The 15,409-nt window shown below is 37.2% G+C and overlaps 2 protein-coding genes across 8 annotated transcripts in view; both read right to left on the bottom strand.

Moving 5' to 3' along the window:
• Positions 1–3,905, bottom strand: part of ubr4 (ubiquitin protein ligase E3 component n-recognin 4) — a 46,365-nt gene extending 42,460 nt beyond the window's left edge. For all 7 annotated transcript variants that reach the window (XM_066673246.1, XM_066673244.1, XM_066673245.1 and 4 more), the window contains exons 1-3: positions 3,712–3,905; positions 356–453; positions 81–184 (exon numbers count right to left, since the gene is read on the bottom strand). In XM_066673246.1, coding sequence (XP_066529343.1) covers positions 81–184; positions 356–453; positions 3,712–3,836 — 327 coding nt within the window. In that variant the 5' untranslated portion in view covers positions 3,837–3,905. The remainder of the gene's footprint in view (positions 1–80; positions 185–355; positions 454–3,711) is intronic.
• Positions 3,906–4,738: 833 nt separating this feature from the next.
• On the bottom strand, positions 4,739–15,318 carry emc1 (ER membrane protein complex subunit 1). Its single transcript, XM_066672050.1, has 21 exons — positions 15,060–15,318; positions 14,156–14,283; positions 13,955–14,020; positions 13,766–13,859; positions 13,540–13,668; positions 13,296–13,422; positions 12,983–13,138; positions 12,719–12,886; positions 12,541–12,612; positions 12,362–12,460; positions 12,185–12,281; positions 11,196–11,312; positions 10,176–10,375; positions 9,862–10,011; positions 9,331–9,492; positions 8,980–9,237; positions 7,776–7,949; positions 6,735–6,945; positions 6,516–6,600; positions 6,305–6,434; positions 4,739–6,144 (listed from the first exon to the last, which is right to left on the bottom strand). The coding sequence occupies exons 1-21, from the start codon at positions 15,149–15,151 to the stop codon at positions 5,965–5,967; spliced, it is 2,895 nt and encodes a 964-aa protein (XP_066528147.1). The 5' UTR covers positions 15,152–15,318; the 3' UTR covers positions 4,739–5,964.
• Positions 15,319–15,409: the final 91 nt, after the last annotated feature.

Below are 15,409 nucleotides of genomic sequence, written 5' to 3'. Positions count from 1 at the left end.
AGAATATTACATCTGGTACAAATGCAGGATAATTATCCTATAATTAACAAAGCTGACTTATTTTAAGTAGAACATCTCACCTGTGAAACTGCACATGCTTCATCTGGATTCTCGAGCCGCAGCAATGAAAATTCAATCAATACTTTACATGCTGCAGCTACTGACAGCAACTGATTTCTGGGGACTTAGCAAGAAAAAGGGAAAAGAGGAAATTAATGTTGACTTGGCACTTGCAGCAGCTTTCCAACTTACTAGCAAGCATACTACAGCCTACTCATGTTAATGTAGCACTACTTTGTTCTCTGTAAGGCAAATACAGATAAAAAGAATAAAAGAATTAAGTTAATTTACATACTTTGTCCACATACTGTGGTGATGTAATGTGCAGAGAGCGCCACAAAAGATGAGTAGAACGGCTCATACTGTTTATCATGATGAAGTATCTCAGATTCACTGCAAAAGGAAGATTAAAAAGAAAGAGTCAGGAGCTGATAAAATAATGTTAAAAAAACAGGACAGTCTAAAGTAATCCATGTACTGATATGAACAGTAGATGACAACACACTTTTTTTCAACCAAGTCCTATTTAATTGGACTTTATTCAAGAAGGCTGTTGATGATCTCTTTTAAAACACCCACAAACCTTATGTAATGCTTTTTCTGGCAAGAAAAATCACTGTAATATCTAATTAAGAAGATATTACAAAAATGTAAAACAAGTGTCATTAAATGCTACACTTTTTAAGATCATGCACCCACACGAAACTAAATCTGTGAACACGACAATACTTCAAATGCTATCAAAATGCAATGTAAATAGACCTGGGGCAAGTAAGTGCCCCTGTAGCTTTCCAGATGTTAATGATGTTAACGACAATCCCATTGAGCCCTACCTTGACGCAAATAAGATGGAAAAAAAATAGAAAATAATAAATGCTTTAAGAGGTACATAATATATATATTCCTTAAACTCACAATGAAGGCATTAGTTTTGAGATAAAATTACACATATCAGAAGCAATAAAACACTGCTACATACATGACAATAATTTAATAACTGTTTGCCCCTCAATATTCAGCATTAAATAAAGCCAGGTGATCTTGATTGTAGAAAAGGGTCTGGACCTTCATTTACAGAAAGTAATTTCTAAGTATGTAGAATTATATATTTTCCCCTAATCTATTATCAGCCTTATTAACCAGGTGGAAGGATATACAGATGTTTTTTGTGACATCACTTACTTTTACTTTCTACATCAAATTCCTATTTCAAGAAGCCAAGGGTTTCTTTTTTTTAAAGAAACCAAGCCCATAAAAAGCAATTTACATTCAGTTTCGTTTTTATAGCAGGGATAGGTAAGTGCGAAACAAATGGGAAACAGCAAAATGAATACAAAATGTACAGTTTTATCTAGTATTTAAGAAAGAAAATATATGTGCAACCCTCCTACAATACAGCTCTCATAGGGACAAAGTTAGGAGAAATATGCTTCAGACTGATTTCCTCTATAGACCAGGCTATTAAACATTTTAACTTTGGGTAAGAATAAAAATCATACAAGAATATCTATCAGCACTTAACTGCAAGCCATTGTTCATAAAGTCATATGACATCTACAAATGCCTTTCCTGACAACGGACATGATCTACATAAAAATTTGTAAAGGCATATTCCCACAAGTGACATTAATTGTAAAGGCTGCTTTAGTGAATTTCGTACTCTGGAGTGTCATCAAAACTGACTATAGCTGGCTGTTTATTTCAGGTGTCATGAAAAGTTTATGTAGGTGTAATGTGGTTTTATGAAAGATGCCCTTCGGTAAAGTAGTTCCTTAATAAACGGAATGATACAACTTAAACTGACAGCAACTCAGACGTGTCGATATCAACAATACCACACTGATAAACATAAACATAACGTTTATTAATTTGTATATTTCTACACATAAACATGAGACATTAATACACTTCAAGTGAGAACTGGAGCGCTAGCCTTCAGCAGAACTGTGGTGAGCTAAGTTAACGATAAACTGAATACATTATCTAGATAGTATGTGTACTTCAGTTCTAAACACTGGAGACATAAAAATTGTACCACTGTCATTGTCACACTTCGTTCAAATATATTAAGACAGTCTGTAAAGCAGCTGGCACTGTGTTAACTTCTGGTTGAGAGGTATTCCTGACATTAGCCAGCTAACTAGCTGTTAGCCAGCAGCGGAGCTAATGCTAGCTAAAACTGAAAGGCATTCCGAGTCTTCGCAGTGAGCCGAATCAATTTGCTCAGCTCAAAAAAGGGGTCGACTCTTAGGCTCCAAACAGGATCTTAAGGCAATAGCATAGCAAGGGGTATTTTTTCAGTCTAAGTTACAAAATACGACCTGTGATCTGTCCATTTATAAATAAGTTAAACAACCTGTCGCTCTACTTCTTAATTAAAAAGAGTAAATATATTACTTTCATATCATTAACAGATCATACATTTCGGACTAAGAATATTATAAACAGCAACGTTACTGAGCATATTGTGACTTAAATGAATTATCTTGCAATAAAACATTAAAGAGTCTTTTAACCTGGAGTTAGTGCCGTCATATTACATCTATATCGCACACAGCACATTAGGTTTCACTGTAAGCATATGACATTAAAAGCCTTTCTCTTTAAAAGGGATCACTACATGTTCAAATTTACTTTCATTGAAAATACTGTAGATACACAAAACCTAATATTTCAGCATTTTCAGGTATTAAACCTTTGAAAAACAAGCAAAATCCTTAATTTCTGTGTGATATATTCCAGGTCAACAATCTCACACTTTCATGTGGTTGCAGTGGAATCAATATATCTTTCTCTTGGGTAATGTCATTTTCATTATAAAGTAGGAAAACTGATGCAACTGAGTTCAACCGACTATTCACTGCAGATTGTTCAATCTGCCCTTTTCCCCCCAATTTTATTTAATTTACACAGATTTTTTTTTGCTGTTCCTCGTTCATTAAACAAGAGTAATTACACAGTGACACAGTAAATATGGTTACCCGTTACTAAAGGGATTGTGATTATTAATAACAAAAGTTCGCTAAAATTATATAGCGAATGTGTAACAGTGCTGGACGTCTGTATCGTATGTGGTTTCATGTCAACAGTCAGGGTTCCCTTCAAAACAATCAACGGTTCAATTTGAGTCGATTCCAAAGGTACAGCTCAGAGAGTCGGTTTATGACACATTACTAGCAGATGACATGGGTGGCAACCATCACAGAGGCAAAACATTTGGTTTAATAAGTGTTATTTTGGTCAACTGGGCAGAACGTTTAAGCTTGTTCCCTGGGCTAAATAAATACACAGTATAAGCCACCAGGACTGTCTCCAAAATGTTTAAATTGAGTTTAAAATAGTCGTCCGTCTCCTGTTCGGCCTGATGATGAAGCAGAATCTCAAATAGCCAGAATGCTAGATAGCAAAGCTAACGCACTGTTCACCGCGAACGAGCTGCTTGACTGTTCCACCTTAAACAGCACAGCTGGTCCCTTCTGGAGCATCGGGCCTGTGAAATGTAGAATGGAGCTTCTACACTGCTTAAGGTGGAATGGGGAATTACAACAAACCAAATACATCTCGGTGCACTACGGGTTAGCGCAGAGACTGGACTCTCAGATTCGTGTACGGCTCCTCGGGCTGATATAACACAGTAAGCGCCGCCCTGACCTGTTTATGATGGATCCTATAAGCTGAGGTAGCTCTTTCGTCTCGAAAGCCGTGTAGGAGGCAGATAAGAGCGGCCGCACCGCCGCGGTCCACTCGGGCTCTCCATCTCCTCCACTCGACGCCATCTTGCGATTCTCTATTAGAGTGTAGCGGAGGAAATGAGGTTCATCTCAACAACAGGACGTGTCGTCACACGTAAACATGAAACTACGTTCACTACATTTTCATGAAGAGTGACAGACAACGTAACAAATAGCTACTTACATGGTCACAGCTTTGACATATTGTATCTACGTAAGAAAGGACTGGGTCCGTGTGGCTGTCAACTATTTTTTGGGTGTTGGTAAAATCTTCCTTATTTCAACACTAAAAACTTATTTTCAGTAATGATTCACACCAGCCTAATGTTAACACGGGTATAAGATTGATAAAATATATTCTTATAAAATAAAGCTAATTTTCTAGTAGGAATGTATCGAGCTATTTTCGATATCACTGGGTTGTGTAACTTAGATTCACCTTTGAAGAAAAGACAATAAAAATGTAGTGTGAAAGTGCAATAACGGATAAGCAATATTACTCATTCTTTTTTATCAGCTACATTGGTTATATGAGCAGTTTGTAATTTGACATTTAGACTCTAGTCCTTGTTTCTCTGCATAATTCTTTCATCCCTTTTAATCCTATTTCTCCAATGGTCAGGAACCCCACAGACCTGGTAATGTTTGGGTGGAGGACCATTCTCAGCACTAAATGGCATGAAAGCAGAGCTGCTGGATGTTTTATTAACTGCATCCACTCAATTACATTAAACTTACCCACTGTGCTAGTCCACTTTTTAAATGTAAAGTCAAAGACAATAGCTTTTCTACTGCTGCTGCAGTCTGTTAGTCCTTCCTCAGGCTGAAAAGGATATCTGATATCCTATATGGTTTAAAAAAAAAAAAGAAGGCATTTTGTTTTACCTCTCTGTTGCCCACATACATTCATAAGAATTATACAAATCATACATGAGTGTTTGATCCAATTTTCTTTTTTATTAATAATCACCATCTTGGCATATGTTCTCAACTTTAGTATTTTCTTCTGAAAAGTACACAGATGTTATAAATAAATTAAACAAAATGTATCGTTAAGCATGAGTCATAAAGGCCCCAAAATATTGATTAATAAAAAAGGAATAAACTGTCTTGGGTTGGGTGAAGAATTTATAAAAAGATAATGCAGAAGATGCTCCATATGGTATTAACCAATCCAGTGCATTTGACAAAAAACAAAATTCCAGCCACTGTTTAGTACATCTGCAGTGCACAGATTAACGTTCTCTCACTTAAACTAAAATAACTTAAGACTCAATAACTAGTTGAGTACTCTAGAGCAGATAAACTATGCAGTGTAGATAGAACATAGTACTGGACAGAATAAACACAAACTCAGTATTTTCCAGCTCTAATCCTGAAGCCAATGTTCAGTTTCATAATCTTTTTCTTACACACTTGAAGAAAGAAAAAAAGTGCTGAACATTTACATGCTGATAAAGTACAACTACGAGGTGTAGTTTGGCACGTAGGACCAAAACTTGGGAAATATAAGTTCCTCTCATTAAAAATAATAAAACAACTCAGAACCTTGACCAAACAAGGGAAAATCTGATGAAATAGTTCAGAACATTCTTATCTCTTAGTAGAATGTCCTGGCTCATCCAAACTTTAAGAATACATATACTGACAACTCAACCCTTACCCAGTATATTTTCTTCCTTCAATTTATTTATTTTTTTTAAAATTATTATTTAATTAATTAATTTGAAATGTTTGTGTTTGCAAATATATGCCTTCCTATTGTGGTTGTAAATTTACACAGTACCTCTCGATGAGATTTCTACCTTTAAAGCTTCAATTAGTGTAACTTAAGAGGTATGTTTTACATAAATTGAGCAGTGTTAGCTTTTTCACAAATAAATAAGAGATGAACTTTATCTAATGAATGTTTGCATTAATATATTTATTCAATGGTGGGCCTAAATTCACAAATCGTAAAATGACTTACCCCAAGAGCCATAGATTTATACTGCTTAATGGTGTGGGAAAACAATATACATTGTGTCTTTTCACATTAAATTGGGAAACACGCAGCTATCAGTCTGAACGATCTTGCCGTCTGACTTGGGCATCAGCTGGTCTCCTGCCATCAACATGGCAATCTCATAGCAGATAGGGGCAGAATGCAGTTGATATGCCAGTTGGTCAAACTTTATCGCCATGCACGATTTAGTAGTTTTACTTCTGCTAATCGCTTGGTGATCATGGTAGCAAAGAACAGACCAAGCAGTACACTGCTAATTAATACATAATCATAATCATCTTTAAGGACATCAAACTGTTTGGAAGGGTACACTCTGGTCTGGTAGATATCAAGGCCATATGCAACAACCTAGAGGAAGAAAAGGAAATGTAATTTTTTGAATGTGCAGTCCAAGAGTAAAAAAAGGAGAATAAAGAGAATACATCACCACTGTGTAAGAATAATTTAGTTTTAGAAATTAACATTCATCACAATGCTATAAAAGTGATATGTTACTTAAGACACTTGCCAGACATGTTGACTCCAGGCCAGAGGGGGCAGTATATATTCCCCTGACTCTTGATATAGTTTGGTTGTAGTTAATGTACCACTCAGTACGAATGGGCATTTCAGGAGAGTATGGTATTAGGTTTTCCTCCCTGGAAAAAAAATCCCTTGTCATTGAATGTCCAAATTTGTACTGTTCTACATAAACTGAACACAACTGGCTCAGCGCTCACCTGCTCTGTTCTGAAACAACTTCTGGTCTCCGAGGGTCCAGAAACATCTTTGGTAAAGACATAATAGCTCCAGATGGGAGTCCCACTAAAAAAAAAAATAAAGAAAGAAACAAATAAATGTAATAAATAAATAAAAACACAGTAATATGAGAAATGTGTCAGATATAACATACACATAAAACGGCAACATTTAAAATGAATTGAATGCACAGAACTGACCAAGAAGATGACGGCTGGTGATGCCCTTTTCAGTGAGTGTGGCCTCCAGAGTGCTTATAGGAGAGGGAAAGATGTACGACTGCTGCAGAACCTGAGGAGCGTGAGGTCTGTCCAGAGAACTGAACACTGTACTGTTATATAATTCCATTCCCTCAAATAGCTCAAGCACAGAGAACTCATTCCTCCTTGATTTTGTATTCCAGTAAACATACTACACAGAAAATAAGAGGGAAAAAAAAAAAAAATTCATACGCGTTTCGTATTGTGAACAGAACCATTAACTAAGCAAAAGCTGTTTAAGCAACAGGTAACAATTTATGTTTTCTTTGAATAATATAACAATATATTTTATTTATATATAGTTTTTTTTTTTTTAGAATATTCAGAGTGGCATTACCTGCATAAAAATGATCAAAGAAACAAAAGTGCCTGGGAACATTAAAGGCTACAAAATGCAATTCAAATAAGAAAATTAGAAAATAACCCTAGATCATACATTAAACAGCGAAACAGCTCATGCATTAAAACAAGATCATGTTTATTTGAGTATGACTTTAGGATACTCTGCCAGCCTATGTTCTTTTGTAAAGGGTCCCAAAACATCATTTAACATCACATTCATTCATTCATTATCTGTAACGGCTTATCCAGTTCAGGGTCGCGGTGGGTCCAGAGCCCACCTGGAGTCATTGGGCGCAAGGCAGGAATACACCCTGGAGGGGGCGCCAGGGCAACACAGACACACACACGCATTCACTCACACCTACGGACAATTTTTTTTTGAGTCGCCAATCCACCTACCAATGTGTGTTTTTGGACTATGGGAGGAAACCGGAGCACCCGGAGGAAACCCACGCGGACATGGGGAGAACACACCAACTCCTCACAGACAGTCACCCGGCGCGGGAATCAAACCCACAACCTCCAGGTCCCTGGAGCTGTGTGACTGCGACACTATCTGCTGCGCCACCGTGCCGCCCATTTAACACCACATGAAAAAGTTAAAGAAAATAAGGAAAGGGAAGTGGCCCTTTTACTTACCACCACCCAGTTCTCAGAGTGGACAAAGTGAACAGGTCCTCTGGCCTTTCTTTGCACTGCCTCATGGACAATACGGCCAGTCACACCATCAATGAGAAAAGTTCCCACAAAGCTGCGCTCCTGATGGCTATCTGTGCTTTCAGTCACCACTGCAAGGAGGTTCGGGTTCAAATACTAGAGATAAAGAAATTAAAAGCACATTATGTAATGACAAAATCCCTAATAATTATCAAAAATTCAACAGTTATTGCAGCCAGAAAATATTGAAACCCCTGGAAACCCATTTTGAATTTTTTTTTGTATAATGATAAACTTGGATGTTACGTGAAACCTTCAGTAAAGTTTAAAGTTTAAATAAAAAAAAAAACAGAAACATGAAAAATCTCTCCTCAAAAATGGCCTGTACTGCTCTCCTCTCAATGTAGAATCGGCAGTCCTAAAAGTGGGTAATGCTTATGTCTGTATAACCCTGACCAGTCAAAAGGCTACCATAGCCACGCATCATCTCTGAGTCGATGATGAGAAGAGACTGGTGAGCTAAAGTTTAGGAGACATTAGTGAGCAAGCTAGCAAACGCAGAACACAAGACAATACAGAACGAGCATAAATGGATTAAGTCTGAGTACAGCAGAGATAGCAGCAACACTCCGTCGGCGAATAACAGAGTTGCATCTGAGGTAGAGCCGCTCAGTCTGCAGTACAGCGAAGGTAGCGGCCACACTGGGCTGGCGTGTACAGCTAAGTAGCAGCAGGGATAACAGGCACACTCAGTCAGCAGTACAGCAGAGTAGCAGCGGGGGAAAGCACCAATTTGGAGACACTCTAGAAGGTATCCTGTTCGTACAATGATGTTCAGAGTAAATACCCAGAAGAAAATAAAAACCATGACTGCTCTGTCTTGAGCCTGTGTGCTGCCATGGTAACGTAAACAACATTCTGTTCTTCAGTGATAGAGGGCTGTCAGTCACACATGGCAATATGTGTATTGGACCATGCACACACTGTTCTGAGAGAGCCATGGGGAGTGTATTTTGGTCATATCTGAGGAGAGATTCTGTTCTGCCTTTTTATTTAAACTTTGCTGAACATTTCACATAACATCCAATTTTAGAATAAAAAAAAAATCTAAATGCGTTCCCAGGGGCTTTCAAAAATGATTATTGTAGTTACAGAAGTTGTTGAATAATATAAGGCAGAATACTACCTTATAAAGAACACTGCGGTCCCCCATAACTCGTCCCTGGGAATGCACATGCTCATTGGCACGCTTGCCTTTCACTCCCACAATTTTCTGCACCTCTGTGGGGATGACAACCTCCCATATCAGCTCAGTGGATAAGTCCTTGCGAAGGCGGAAGCCAGACAGTTTTCCCTGATTGGAGTCTACCAGGTAGAAAAAAATAGAGGATGCCATTTCTTGCAGCTGCTGTAGCACATTCTTAGTGGACGGAAATGCTGTCACCTGAAGGAGAGACAGGCAGATTCACATATACATAAAAAAAAGAGGGAATTTTCCCCCCATCAGACCATTTTAACCAAATCCAACAAGATTTACCTTGTACTGATCATCTATCAGAAGCAGCACTTTAGCATAATCCTGATCCATGAGAGGCAGCAGCAGGGATTGAAGGACAGGTCTGGGCAAAGCTGGGACACTGATATGACTCTTCTTACCAAAAATAGGATTAAAGACATAGAGACTTCCCAGTCCTGTGTCCTATAGAGACAAATACATTTCTATAATCAATGTAAGACTAATTAAAAAAGACAGACCATTTGAAAGTGTCACATACTTTAAAATGTTTGAGTACTATATGCATTATATGTAAAAAAAAATTATGTAGAATAGCATTGCACCCAACAACAAGTTTGTTCAGTGTTCTTTCTAAGTAATTTTTCCATAGCAAAAATGACAATATTAGCAAAAATGATATCCTTCAATACATTTCTTCTATCACAAACAGGATAAATATGCGTTAACACTTACAATTCTAGGAACAAGTCAATTAATGTAATAAATAATAGCATGGTGGCATTAATAATATTTTAAATTCATAACATACAAATCCAGACACTACAGACCTACCATATCCTTAATGAGCAGAGTGCACTGAGGTGGATGTGGGAAATGAGCAGTAGTCCTCTGCACCATAAGTCTGAAGATAGAATTGGGCTGGACATTCTCTAGATATTGCTTCCACAAAATTGTTCCAGATTTACTATCAATTCCAAAGAGCTGAGGGGAAATTTACCATAAAAAAAATTACACATTGTTTATTATACAAATGGGCTCCGCACATTTTAAACAAAATACTTACATGATGAACACAATTTTTTACATCTTACAATAAAAGATTTACAGAGGTGCTCATTGGTGAATCATCTAGATAATCATCCTACCTTTCCTGAGGCAGTCACCATCACCATCATCTTCTGCAGGTTAAACTCATCCCGAGATAATGTTTCGATAGTGACCTCATTCTTAACATGACTACGGGGCTTCCGGGCATCATAGAAGAGTTTCCACAGATGGCTAAGCCAGGCCTGCAGGAGGATGAACTGAGACGAGAGCCGCTTCAAAACCATGGGCAATAGTCCATCTGCCAATGCCAAAAAATAAATTTAGACACTCCTTGTCAAATTACCTTTTTAAAAAAAGATCCTACAGAGAACACTTAAATGTGGCATTATTCTTCTAATTTTGGAGCTCAGTTTCTATTTATTCTTTAGGTTTAACATACTTAAAAAGATTCAATATAAATTAAATTAACTATTTTCACTGGTCCAACATTATGTTTAATTTATTCAATAGTTTAAAGCCAGCAAATAAATAGTAATTGCCCAGTACCCCCCCCCCCCAAATAAATAAATAAATACAATTATTTTATACTACAGTATTGACCTAATTTTACCTTTGTCTTAGAAACAAAAACTGTAAAATTAAAAGGTTCTGAATATGTCCTTTCACATATTATGTTACAACCAACATTGTGTTATGAAAATACACTGCACATGTCCTCAAACACACAGAAGCAATTGCTCCATATTACCTTGAATAGCTGGATCCAAGTGCAGCAAAATAATAGCAGAAAGAAAAGGAAATAAATACTGAGATAGTACAAGAGAAATAAAGAAATTTTGGACAGATGGAAGACTTGTGCATTAGTAAGCATTAGCAGCATTTGTAAATAGCAACATGATGACATAATTCTATAGTTTCTATATTAAATAAATGATCAATTCTATCATATTCAGACAATACATTACATTAGGGTTAATGCATTAGTCTACATTCCAAAGATCAAGTCAAACAAACACAGCATATGTAAAATCCACATAAAGAAACAGACAAACATACACACATATTGTGGACAACAGAATATGTGCACACATAAATTGATGCAAAAAACTGCACATTACCAGCTTTCTTTCCAAATTCTCCCTCCAGTTCTGCTTGTGTTCCTGTGAGGGGCAAGTCCACCATCTCCATCGTGACAACATCAGCAAGTGCCTCTTCCCTCATCCACACTACCCTGCCTGCAAAGCGTCCATCTGGGTTAATATTTCTTTAAGTATAAAGCTACGAATTGTATTTCGCTACGAAATGTATTAAAAGCACCAACACAATCAAATTAATTCATTCATTGTCTGTAACCACTTATTCAGTTCAGGGTCATGGTGGGTCCAGAGCCTACCCAGAATCACTGGGAGGAAACCGAAGACCCACAGACAGCTTCCTTCTGATCCCAAGCCTGCTTTTCTAAATGTATGGTTTTCTTGAAAGATTATTATTTATAATAATAATTCAGGACAGGGGAACATTTAATGCAGTGTTGCATCACTCATTCTTTAAACAAAACTCAGTAGGCATTTGGGAAGTGCAAAAACCAGTCGCTAGATTTTTTAAATTGAATTGTTTTTCATTCTTGCTTGACATCCACAGCTGAGTGTCTCTTTTGTAGTGCTTTTGATTTTTACTAAGGATCCATGCTCTTATAACACATGCAGAATGATATTTGGCATTCTCTCACTGAAATAAATAAGCCTGAATGTTGCTCCAAACCTGTACACATCATTCAGCATTAACGGTGCATTCACAGATATTCAAGTCACACATGCCATGTGCACAAATGGTTTTATCTTGGCATAACAAAGTTTAACTTGCATTTGTGGATGCAGTAACAAGCTGTGGTCACAGACAGTTATTTATGGAAAGTGTTTCTGATTAGGTGAATCAGGTATGTTTGGAGAAGGGAAAGAAAATTATAAGCATGGCAGTGTGCTTCCAGGACCATGGTTGAGAAACACTGGTTTAGCAAATGGTATAAAATGTTATTAAAACATAATTTCACATAAAGAAGAGAAATACAGTTCCTACAACTGATGCATTCAGCTTCAAGCATACATACCAGGCTGCTGTAAAAAGCTGAGGACAAGGTCTTCAGTTTGCACCAAGACCCTGTAGCCCACTGAATCATCTTTCTTCAGAAATGCATGGACATACAACTGAGGACAAAAACAAATTAGTTTTCTCTTTATGCCAGCAAAAGGACACTCGTACTGTAATAATACATAGCAATGATTACCCTAGTTGGCTTTCCTCCATTAGGGTCCAGGTAATAGTTGATGTTCGTATCAAGAAACCGCCGACCACTTTCAGCACTGTACAGGTTGACACTGCAAGCCTTCAAATGAAAGTCAAAAAACTCATTATAATGGAGATCAAAGAAAAATTTAAGTTAATGAGTCTTGGCTTTTTACTCACAGTCTCATTTTTTGGTGACATAACAGCAGCTACTGTCTTCTCTCCAGTTGTTGCAAATGCAACCAGATATGACTGGAAAAAAAGATTAAACACCTCAGCTCTTTGAAGACAAGAACACAAAACTGTAACTAACAACGCTCATGCCCTTAGGCTTATGACTACAATGTATTTAGCATACTGGTTTAAAGTCTCTGAGAGGAGAAATGAGGCCATCATAAAGCTGCAGTAGAATATGGTGATCTGGAGCAAGCTGCAGGAAGAATTCAGAGAGTGGAGGGCGAGCAGGATGAGGCTGAGTTGAGATTAAAACTGGTTGAAAACCTGGGGCCACCTCCAGATCCAGAGTCTGGAAAGAGAAATGTGTGTTGTCATTCTGCACGTATTAGGATTAAACCAAGAATTAAACCAAAACCATGATACATATAACATAAGAGATGGTCACCTGGAGTAAGACTTGGGTCATTTTCATCTGTTCTTCCGACTGCAATGGCAAGGTATAGATTGACTCTGTAGCAGAGTCAACACATAAAAGAACTCCAGCACCAACCACCACACAGCTGGATTGTAAACTGGACATCCATGGAGCTGCAACTGATTTCTAAAGGAGAGAAAAAAATATATTTTCATACATTTTTTGATAATGTTATATGTTACAACATTGTTAGTTCAAATGCTTAACACATGTTATGGAAAGCCAGTGTATACAAAGATAATTTTACTGATGATTCTGGAATGTCATTTAAGCTATATTTCACCTGTTTCATGATTTCTCCATCTTCAATGTTGTATTCAATAATAACAACATGAGAGTTGGGGACCACACCCAGAACAAAAACCTGCCCGTTTCCTCCAGAGTAAACTGTCTGATACTGAACACTTTCGCTGCAAGTTGTAAAGAAAGAAAAGAGAAGAAACTCATCTTTTTTCCTCCATAACAATGTTGAGTTAATAATAGAGCATAGTTATGAAAATGCTGAAATGCTTCAATAAAACACTTGCCTTTCTGGAAGATTTTCCACCCATTTTTGGTGGCCATTGGAAAGATAATGAAGAGAAGCGGCAGATTTTTTAAGCACAGCAACATACTTCACAATGTCCTGCAGTCCAATAAAAGCAGCAGACTGAAAACTAAGGGGATAAAATAATGTCAGGATATTACAACATTGAAAATATGGTCTGATGTTCAAACCATAGAGTTATATTCTGAAAAGAACCAACATACAACCTTCCAGTGTCAAGCACTGTCTCCCAATTCAATCCCCCCACAGTTGTTTCCCAGGAACGAAGAAGGCGTCCATTCCCAACAACAACAATAGCATCTAGGTAACAGCAAAATTAAATACAGTAATGTCACAGTCCAGTCAAAACAGATCAAATATTGTCTAAAATGTACAATTCATATACAGACACGTACCTTGCCCGTGCATGAGCAGTGTATCAATTTGTCCTTCTGGTCCTGTCTTGTCTACATGTCGCCAAACTACAATAATAAGAAATATGATTATCATGACATTATTTATACAATAACTTCTTTTTTCTCAATTAAAAAACATCTTAATTCAAAACAGATCATCGTGGATTTGGCTAATTCATAAATTAAATCTGTATAACTTACAGAGTTCTCCGGTTCTGGAGTTGAGGGAGGCAAATACGTTTTTTTCGGTTGCTACTAGGAGCTTTTTGGAAGCTTGGGAATGAGAATCAAAGAGCGCAAAACGCACCTTGCCAACAAACTGTTGTCTCCTGTAATAAGATGGCATAGCAACATTCATTTTACATATATATTATATTACCATCAATAGATAAAAAACATAAATAAGTAAAAAAAAAATATTGGAGACAATTGACTCACAGTTCCCATAATAATTATATTTTTAAATCCATTTTCATAAAACTGCACGTCAAAGCATTAAGCAGCTATGTATGCAAATAACACGTGGTGAAATAAACTCCTACAATTTAAAAGCCCTGAAACACAAGTTGATGTGACTTTGAGTTCATGACGTAAGAAACACTGGCTTTCTGAAACCGACTTTTTGAGGCTGTCTTTGGAATACTGCCATTTCAAAAATAAAAATGCTCAGCCATGGTATTGACTGATTGTTATAACACATTTTCTAGCGAATACAAACACTACAAGGACATATTAACGAGGTGAAAAAGAATATATTTAATTGGAGGTGGTGTTTGAGCCAATTACTATTTTAAGTGTTAATAAATATCTTCATCATCGTTTTACAGAATAACTACAGTTAAGGGGAATTATCAATTTTACTTTATATAAAATTTCGGCAAAGTTTTTACAGCCTCTTTTAATCAATAAAACAATGAATTACGAATGTTTATTCGAAAAATTACGAATGTTTATTAAGAATCAGGTCATTGCGGTTTGAATGACATCCGTCCGCTGCTAACGTTAGCTTCACTGCACAACCGACAGAGAGAATGTTCTCCACTACAACACTGGGACAAACATTCATAACGAAAACTAAATCCGTAAGCTGTCCGTACATACATACCAGTCAAACTTCCCCACCTGGTCCTCGAAAACAGCTTCAGTTTTAGTTAATAAACATAAAGAGACAGTAAACACGGCTAATAACCCAGCCATCTCCGCACAGAGCCCCTATCCGCCGCCGCTCAGGACCCCAAACCTCACAGACTCAGTGCCGTGCTTATTCATCAGCTAATACAGAATTTAAAACAACGTAGCACCTGAGTTTATCCACAGCTTTCACACTACATCCAATAAATATAAATTGTGGCACACTGAAGTTAACCCTCTATTCAGACTCTCAGGATTATTCGAGTCAGGCAGTTATGATGGACGCCTTCATCTGTCTTTACACGGCTCTGTCCCAATTCCTGC

The sequence above is a fragment of the Hoplias malabaricus genome, chromosome 5 (genome assembly GCF_029633855.1).
Source record: "Hoplias malabaricus isolate fHopMal1 chromosome 5, fHopMal1.hap1, whole genome shotgun sequence".
Lineage (NCBI taxonomy): Eukaryota > Metazoa > Chordata > Actinopteri > Characiformes > Erythrinidae > Hoplias > Hoplias malabaricus.
Note: the sequence above shows the minus strand (reverse complement) of the source record. Positions and strands in the feature narration are given on the sequence as shown.

What these genes read in the sequence shown, in the direction of transcription:
- emc1 (XM_066672050.1), bottom strand. Translation starts at nt 15,151, where the DNA reads ATGGCTGGGTTATTAGCCGTGTTTACTGTCTCTTTATGTTTATTAACT. An exon ending in ACTGCTCATGCACGGGCAAG is followed by an intron (nt 13,860 to 13,954) that starts GTACGTGTCTGT and finishes GCTGTTACCTAG; the next exon opens with ATGCTATTGTTGTTGTTGGG. An exon ending in GTGGAAAATCTTCCAGAAAG is followed by an intron (nt 13,423 to 13,539) that starts GCAAGTGTTTTA and finishes TACAACTTGCAG; the next exon opens with CGAAAGTGTTCAGTATCAGA.